Source organism: Bison bison, unplaced genomic scaffold (genome assembly GCF_000754665.1).
Source record: "Bison bison bison isolate TAMUID 2011002044 unplaced genomic scaffold, Bison_UMD1.0 scf7180017864270, whole genome shotgun sequence".
Lineage (NCBI taxonomy): Eukaryota > Metazoa > Chordata > Mammalia > Artiodactyla > Bovidae > Bison > Bison bison.
This window is the reverse complement of record NW_011494842.1, coordinates 3,567,472-3,576,380: the sequence shown is the minus strand read 5'-3', so window position 1 is coordinate 3,576,380 and position 8,909 is coordinate 3,567,472. Positions and strand designations below refer to the sequence as shown.

The window sequence follows — 8,909 nt, the reverse complement described above, 5'->3', positions numbered from 1 at the left end:
ATGTGTCTTGTCACAGTCATTTCAGTGATGTCTGAGTCATCAATATGAAGCTGAATTTTAATCTTGTTCTGTTGTCATAACCTGAAAGGAGCTCTTGCAGTAGGCCCCTAAGAGATTTATAAAACTGTCATGTATAAATGATTTGTTATATTAAAATGCATTATTTAAGTGACTATTTTATTTGAGTGCTTTCTTTTCAGGTTTTGTTTTAAAATGTACTTTTCCCTATCTTTATTGTTGTTGTTATATGTTTAAAGAAATTACCTGTGTACTTTTATGATTAAAAAGTTTTTATATTAATATATTTTACTTTTCAAAATATCCCCACTCTAACCATAATAGTTACTTTATTTTTACATTCAATTCTAGAATATTCGAGTGCGGACAGTAAAAGGTCAAGATTATCTTTCCAAAACAGGAGCAAAATTTCATGGAAAAATGGAACAGAAATTTTTGCTGGTTGACTGCCAGAAAGTTATGTTTGGTTCCTACAGGTAAGGTCATTGTATTTACACTCCAGTATTATCAATCATTTATAAAATTTATGAGTTTCAAGCTTTAATGTAATCTGCTTAGTTATTTCTTAAAAGTAAAAGAAGAATCTTCGCGTGGAAAACTTGGAGAGACTTGCGTTTCAGTTCTGGCTGAAAGAATATTAAGTCATCAGCAAGTCACATAACTTACTTGGGCTTTAAATTCTTCCTCTCCGAAATGAAGGAATTGAATAATATCTCAGGTTCCCTAAAGCTTTATAATGCTTAAGGTGTTTTTGTTCCTTATGAAAACAGTATGAAGCATAATAATTGTTCATATAAATAGAAACTGTATCACCTGGAAGAACCTGCTTAATGGATTGCTCTTATTTTAGTATATGGAGACCCTGATGATTATTATGCTGTAATCAGAGCGTTACTGAAAAATCATTGAAGAGTCTGACTGTTTAAATGCTATGGTGGGTGGATTTTCCAGCCCCAGGTCTGCTCCTTGGCATCCTTCTATATTACCACTGGAGGAATATATCCACTTCTGTTCTAACTGGGCCCTTGTGTTTCATTCGCAGTCCTTACAACGTATCTGCAAGGCACTTGTTTTTATCTCCATTTTATAAATGAGGAAACTGAAGTTCTAGAAGGTTCAGTGGCTTGTCTAAAAACATCAGAGCTAAGGACCAAAAGGCAGTTCAGGTCTGGCAACCAAGTCCAGGTCCAGCTGGCTGTAGAGTCAAGTGCTGCCTTAAAACTCCCTTATGAATTTCAGACATAGATCTTGAATGGGCCACACAGTAAGGCCATAACAATAGGCAGATAAAAATGCCAACAAACACCTGAACTCCTAGGTCACCAGAGCACAGTAGATTCACCACTAAAGGCTGTGGGAAAAGTTCAGGAGAGCTGTGGATGTCAATAGGATAAGGAAAGGGAAAAGTTTGCCTCTTGTCTTAAGAACTTAAAAGTCCAGAAGGAGGAGGCAGCGCATTGAAGGGAATAGCCATGGGCAAGTTACTTTGATTGTGTGTTAGTTTCTTCCTCTGTAAAAGGAGCATTATCATAGAACCTACCTCGTGTCATGAGAATTAAATGAATTAATGCATCCAAAACCCCCAAAGTCAGCTATTATTCTAGGCATGTTTTAACTGTTAATATTTGCTCAGGGATCCTGTAGTGAAAATCCTCTTTGCAGTTTTAAAGGAAACTGTGTTAAGAGCAGTACTTGAAGTTAATGAATTATTGCAAAGACTCATTATTTGTATATGTATTTGTTCAGACCCACTTGGTTTTAGAGGGGTTTTAATTAAAAATTTTAACTAAAATGAGAGTTCACTTGACTTATAGAATGGTATTACTAGTTAATCTCATCCTAATAAGTGCTTTCTATTTTTATTATTAACTTGAGTTTGAAGATTATCTTCAGCAATAACTTCGTGTCAGCTTTGTCTTACTATTAGTAGGTGATATCTTTTGAGATGACTATAACTAAGCTACTTTAAAACTGGTGTTGGGAAGAACAAACAAATAGCTACAGAAACTCTTTATCTTCTCATCTACATTGTAAGACAGAGGCAAAACTTAAGTTACTATTTGTGGAAGTGAATATGGACTTGTAGGACCACAGATTATTAAAATTCATCAAAACTATTATCTAACAACTTTTCTCTCTATTATTTCATGTTAATCTCAAATAGACTTCTATAAAAAAAATGATGCTTGTAGCCCTTGCCAATTTGGATTTTTTTTCTGACTAATCATTATGGATTTTTCTTATCATCAGCAAATATGAGGACAGGATCTGGTGGAACAGTTATGAACTGGTTTTTGTGGCAACTGGTTAAAAATGTACACCTTTTTGGGTAAAAACAGCTTTTAAGTCACTGTTCTGGCATTGTCATTGTTTTCCTTGTAGGCAAATTCAGAATTCTCCTTCTTGATGTTGCTGTTTTTACTGGAGTATAGTTGCTTTACAGTGTTGCATTAGTTTCTACTGTACAGCAAAATAAATCAGCCATACGTAGACATGTATCCCCTCTTCCTCAGATTTCCTTCCCATTGAGGTCACCACAGAGCACTGAGTAGAGTTCCCTGTGCTCCACAGTCAGTTCTCATTAGTTATCTACTTTATACATACTTTAATTCATATTTCTTTGTATAAAATGTCCTTATATGCTAGGCTCCCAGCATTTCTAGAGAGGTCTGGCATCTGTAGTCCCGTGTCACACACTGTGTGACAGCTCACACATTGTGAGGACAAGGTTATCAGGAAGACACAGCAGTCTGGCTGCATCATGATAGCAACAATGAGGACATAAAAACACACAAGCTTTTCTTGACAATGTATATTGTACATTGTGTATTGTATGTATACAATGTATATTGTAATGTGTATTGTACATTGACTATGTAAATCAAATCTTGAATTGGATACCCTCATTTGAAATTGTCATAGTGAAACCTGGAAGATACTTAGTATTGTCCATAGGTTTGACTGAGAGAGAATTTTGTAAGTATTTTTTTTTTTTTAATCTTGTGATCCCTTTGCTTTGCTTTCAAGATTTCCTCCACTAGTTTAAAGATTTTATTTTGCTGTGGACCATTTTTAGAGTCTTTGTTGAGTTTGTTACCATATTGCTTCTGTTTTTTGTTTTGGTTTTTTGGCCATGAGATATGTGGAATCTTACTTCCCTGACCAGGGATCAAACCCTCACCCCTTGAATTGGGGAGCTGAAATCATAACCACTGGACTGTCAGAGAAGACCACATCAGTCTGTTCTATAGCTTTTTACTTCAACTAAGTATAATTTGCCTTCTGTGTTCAACCAAAACATGACCACTCTTGTTCCCTTTCTTTTTCCATGTTTCTTCTTTCCCCAAAATGGTTTTCCCACTTTTCAAATCTGAACTTCCTGGCTTCTAATTTCTGTCAAAATACTGCCAAACTCTTACTGTCTCTGGGGATATCCTCCTATTTGAAAGCTGATCATTCATGTCTTTGCTTGCTGTTTTTAGCAAATTTTATATTCATATCTACAGTTGGATTGAAAATTCCTGTAACAATTCACTGTTGTACCATTTCTTGTAAGTCATCCTGGTTGCCACACATCTGTACATAAAATGTATCTTGACGTACTCTGCTCATACCATGCATTTAGTGAGCACGCTAGAAAAAACTGAACATATTAGAATTAGATTTTTAAGTCGCACACTGCTGCTTATATTTTATATATTTTATTGTTCTGTACATTCTTTTAATATTTCCATCTGCCTTTGTTACTGTCTTCCCTGTATAAACAGTATGCTCCTTTCATATTACCCCTCCATTATATCATGTCCATTTTTTTGAGGCACAGCATATTACAATGGCTTTTTCAGCCCAGTGTCTCTGTATGTTACATTATCAAGATTTTCTAAAATAAGATTTAAAATTATATATGAAACTTCAAGACAATTGTCTCATCTAAACTCTGAGAAGGAGATTTAGAAATTCCACGAAGTACAATAAAGGCATTTTTGTACATAAAAGCAATTGTGTTCTACAAGCAGAGATCTTAATTGGCATTCTAACTGGCTTGGTTTGTGCGTACTGAATTTACTGTGGACACTGAGTGAATTGAAGGATGCCTTTAGTGGCTGAGGCTGCTGCCACAAATCCTATGTCTGTTTCCAACTTCTAGCACCCTAAACTCCATGTACTCTTAAGACACAGAGATGAAATACGTGCATTAGCACAGACTGTCCTGCATCCTGACATGTTATGACCATAAGGAATTGTAATGATTATACTGTCCTTATTCTCATTCTGGCTAGGAAGAAACTAATGTCCAAGTTCATGTGGAACAGTTGGCTTGGAAGAGGCCAGTTTTCTCAACTTTTCCTCCAATACCAGGTTGCCTGCACCTGACCAGGATGCTGCATATAAAGTAGAATGCCATATTTTGCTCCATAAAACCTTAGTAGGAAAAAAAAAAAAAAAACCTTAGTAGGCAGAGATGCAAAATGTACACTCAGCTTTTCTTGTACTTCTCAAAATGATGGATGGATTCAAAGCCAGGACTTGAGTTGCTTTGTTATTTAAAATATGAATACAGGAGTGAGGAGACATATTGCAAAGATATAATGACTGGAGCTCTAAATTATGGTAATTAAAGAAAACAAAAATACTCTTTGTCAACATTAAATGACACATGTTAGTAGGGCTAAGTATTGTCAGCACAGTTAACATTTGCCAATTTTGATTTTTTTTTTTCCTCCAGCTACATGTGGTCATTTGAAAAAGCGCATCTCAGCATGGTTCAGGTCATCACAGGACAACTTGTCGAGTCTTTCGACGAGGAGTTTAGAACTCTCTACGCCAGGTCCTGTGTCCCCAGCTCTTTTGCCCCGGAAGAGTCAGTCAGGGTGAACCGCGGCAAAGCCCTCTGGGAGAATGGCACTTACCAGCGCTCCGTGTCTTCCTTAGCATCTGTTTCCAGCCAAAGAAACCTTTTTGGCAGACAAGACAGCATTCACAAACTAGATTCTAGCTACTTCAAAAACAGAGGGATATATACTCGCAATGAACATGACAAATACAACATAAGAAATCACACATACAAACCTCACTTTGTTCCAAACTTTAATGGTCCAATCCGTCAGCATCAGCACAGTCAGTTAAATGAAAATTGGAAGAGGCACAGTTATGCTGGGGAACAGCCAGAAACGACGCCATACTTGCTGCTCAACAGGGCTCTGAATCGAAATGTTAATGCTCCTGGGAACTGGAAAAAGCCTTCAGACAGTCTCAGCGTCACGTCGTCATCCCGGGGCGGCTACGGAGGCCGCCAGCACACACCTGCCCAGAGTTTTGCTGACCGCCTTGCCCAGAGGAAGACGACCAATCTTCCAGAAAGGAATTCCAACGTGCGGAGGTCTTTTAACGGGACAGATAATCATATTCGCTTCTTGCAACAACGCATGCCAACCCTTGAACATACCACAAAGTCATTTTTGCGAAACTGGAGGATTGAGTCCTACTTAAATGACCATTCAGAAGCTGCCCCTGATTCCAACGGATCTGCTCCCGCCGACAGGTTTGAGGGCTATGAGGGACATGAGAATTTGAAAGCCAGCGCCCTGTACACTCACTCTCGGCTTCGTTCTTCTCTCGTGTTTAAACCCACTTTACCTGAGCAGCAGGAAGCCAACAGTTGTACAACTGATTCCTCAAATTCAACTGTCGTTGGTTCCCAGGGAAGCAACACACCTAAAAAGATCCCAGACACCCCAACAGGCGCACAGCTTATGACAGACAAACCCCCAGAGGAGGCAACACCCAAGTCCTCACTGCAGCCAGAGGCACCAAAAATGCACACCTTACAGGTTCCTGAAAGCCACCCACCAGCTTTAAACCCAACTACAAATGGCCCTACGGAGTCAAACAACTATTTGTATACAACCTTGTGTGCAAACAAGCAGACAGAAAACCCAAAGAATCAGCAAAATGAGAATCTGCTTAAAAGGCGCAGTTTCCCATTCTTTGACCATTCAAAAGCCAATATGGATCATGGAAACAGTAAGCATTATGTGTATAGCACACTTACCAGGAATCCAGTGAGACAACCAGAAAAACCGAAAGAGGATTTGTTAAAAAGTTCTAAAAGCATGCACAGTATGACCCATGGTGTGGAAGAGGAGGAGGAGGGGGAAGAAGAGGTTCCCAAGGGAGATCCTCCAAGTGGCACTGGTAACAAATCAATTTCCATGGCTGCATTGCTTGATGTGAATAAAGAGGAGCCCAACAAAGAAGTCACTTCCAAGAAAGAAGTGAAGGGTTCCCCAAATTTTTTGAAAAAGGGATCTCAGAAGTTAAGGTCATTACTTAGCCTTGCCCCAGAAAAGAAAGACAATCTATCCAAAAACAAAGCACCTGCCTTTTACAGAATGTGTAGTAGTTCTGACACCTTAATTTCTGAGGCTGAAGAGAATCAAAAACAAAAAAAATCAGAACCCAAAAATGATTCATCACCTAGGAGAAAGCATTCCTCTTCATCCAACTCTCCAGGCAGCATCCACAAGAGTAAGGAAGATGTAGCAGTACATTCACCCAAGAGGATACATTCTCCATCCGACGAAAGTCACAAAACCATAGCTTCTTCAGGTCCAGCTGAAAGCAAGTTCTCAGAAAGAGCAGGAGATGCCTCTGCCCCCAGATTCAACACTGAGCAGATCCAGTACCGAGATTCAAAGGAGATTAAAGCAGTTGTTGCTCCTGAAAGAAAACCAACTTCTTCTCCAAGAGCAAAGCCCAATGATGAGCTTCTGAGAACTCATTCAATTGAGCGGCGTGTTTACAGTCGTTTTGAGCCATTTTGTAAGATTGAAAGCTCTATTCAGCCAACAAGCAACATGCCAAATAGCAGTACACACCGCCCAGAAGTGAAATCCTCAACTATGGGCAATAGTTATGGCAGGTCCAGCCCAATGCTTAATTATAACACTGGTGTTTACCACTCATTTCAGCCAAATGAAAATAAGTTTCGAGGATTTATGCAGAAGTTTGGAAACTTCATACACAAAAATAAATGAGCTACTGTAATCACAAATAGACTTTAAAATATAAGATCAATGTGGCTATAAATATTTGTCCAAAGAACACTATGGAATGTTAGCATGGAAAAATTAGCATATTTTTGTAATATGCTGATAGATTTCTATGGGGGCAGAATTCGAGGGATGATGTATGTGTTTACCAACTTACGTATGTACAGTATTGTTCTATGTAATAAAATTAGTTGTGCTTAATTCCACTATAGATGGAATGTCTATAAATACATGATTTTTAAATGGGAAGACAAATGTAATGAAATTGTTTTCTTCAGACTAAAGATCTGCTTGTCTTAAATGGAAGCTTTAGTGGAGAGGTGGTGTATGGATTTTAGCCATTCATTGCAAACTCTTTCCTTATTAAAGATGATCATAACACTGTTAGCAGTCTTTTATACTGTGTCTTTGTGGGGTTTTCGTATCTTCAAATTATGAGAAAATAGGGCAAAACATTTGTCATTTTCAATTACTTTTAAATTCTACAGGATAACTTGTGTTTTATTAATGTTTTATTAATTTTTCTGTGAAACTGGTAGGGCAACAGTAGTACAATTTAAACTATTATAGCTCAGCACATTTTTTATCTGAAATATTTGCAAAGTATTGGCCTCAGGTATTTCAAATTAATCATATAAATTAATTTTCAGAATGTGCTTATTTCCACTTTGGACCAAGGGAAACTGTTGCCACCCTGCTGAGCTTTTATAGTCATTCTTTCCCTCAAACTTACAGCAAGCCAGAAGGAATTTGGAAAACCTAAATTATTCCCCTCCTTTTTCTAATATGAAGAAGACTTTAAAACTGTAAACTTCCACATAAATTTTATCTTGGATTAGTATGACAGTTGGGGAAGGCAACGGCAACCCACTCCAATACTTGGCCTGGAAAATCCCATGGATGGAGGAGCCTGGTAGGCTGCAGTCCATGAGGTCGCTAAGAGTCAGACATGACTGAGCGACTTCACTTTCACTTTTCACTTTCATGCATTGGAGAAGGAAATGGCAACCCACTCCAGTGTTCTTGCCTGGAGAATCCCAGGGACGGGTAGCCTGGTGGGCTGCCGTCTATGGGGTTGCACAGAGTCGGACACGACTGAAGTGACTTAGCAACAGTAGCAGCAGCAGTATGACAGTGCTTAGGTGTTTTGCTTGCAAAACTCTTTGCTTGCAAAACCCTTTGCTCTTTCCTATACTATGCCAAATACACTCCAACCACATAGTGTTTTCTTGAGAGCACCCTGATGACAATGAAAAGTGCTACATGGCCTGGTTCTTCCATGACCTTGGGGCCTGGTTGAAACTTTTAAATCTTTCTATATTTTAGTTTGATGATGATATGTAGCTTATAAGATCCCCTTTTGCCTTTCTTAGAGTAATGAAATAAAAGTTCCATATCCATTACAGAGACTGTATAACTTGGCTTTTTTTTTTTTTTTCATTCACAAAGAGCAGAATTCAAGAAACAATGCATCATTTTAGAGTGGAAAGTGTTTCTATGACACATTTTTTTTAGTGGGGGACAGGTGTGGCTGTGCAGCAAGGTGTGTAGGATCCTAGTTCCCTGAACAGGGATTGAGCCTGCAGCCCCTGACATGGAAGTATGGCATCTTAACCACTGGACCACCAGGGAAGTCCCATAAGTTAAGTGTTGGTCACTCAGTCGTGTCTGGCTCTTTGCGACCCCATGGACTGTAGTCCCGGGTTCCTCTGTCCATGGAATTCTCCAGGCAGGAATATTGGAGTGGTGAGCCATTCCCTTCTTTAGAAGGTCTTCCCCACCCAGAGGTTGAACCTGGGTTTCTTGGGTTGCCAGCAGATCCTTTACCATCTGAGCCAC

The 8,909-nt window shown here is 38.8% G+C and overlaps 1 protein-coding gene across 3 annotated transcripts in view; it reads left to right on the top strand.

Annotated features, from left to right (window-relative positions):
* Positions 1-7,457, top strand: part of FAM83B (family with sequence similarity 83, member B) — a 96,427-nt gene extending 88,970 nt beyond the window's left edge. For all 3 annotated transcript variants that reach the window (XM_010848544.1, XM_010848543.1, XM_010848545.1), the window contains 2 exons: positions 370-494; positions 4,745-7,457. In XM_010848544.1, the coding sequence (XP_010846846.1) occupies positions 370-494; positions 4,745-7,055 (2,436 nt within the window). In that variant the 3' untranslated portion in view covers positions 7,056-7,457. The remainder of the gene's footprint in view (positions 1-369; positions 495-4,744) is intronic.
* Positions 7,458-8,909: the final 1,452 nt, after the last annotated feature.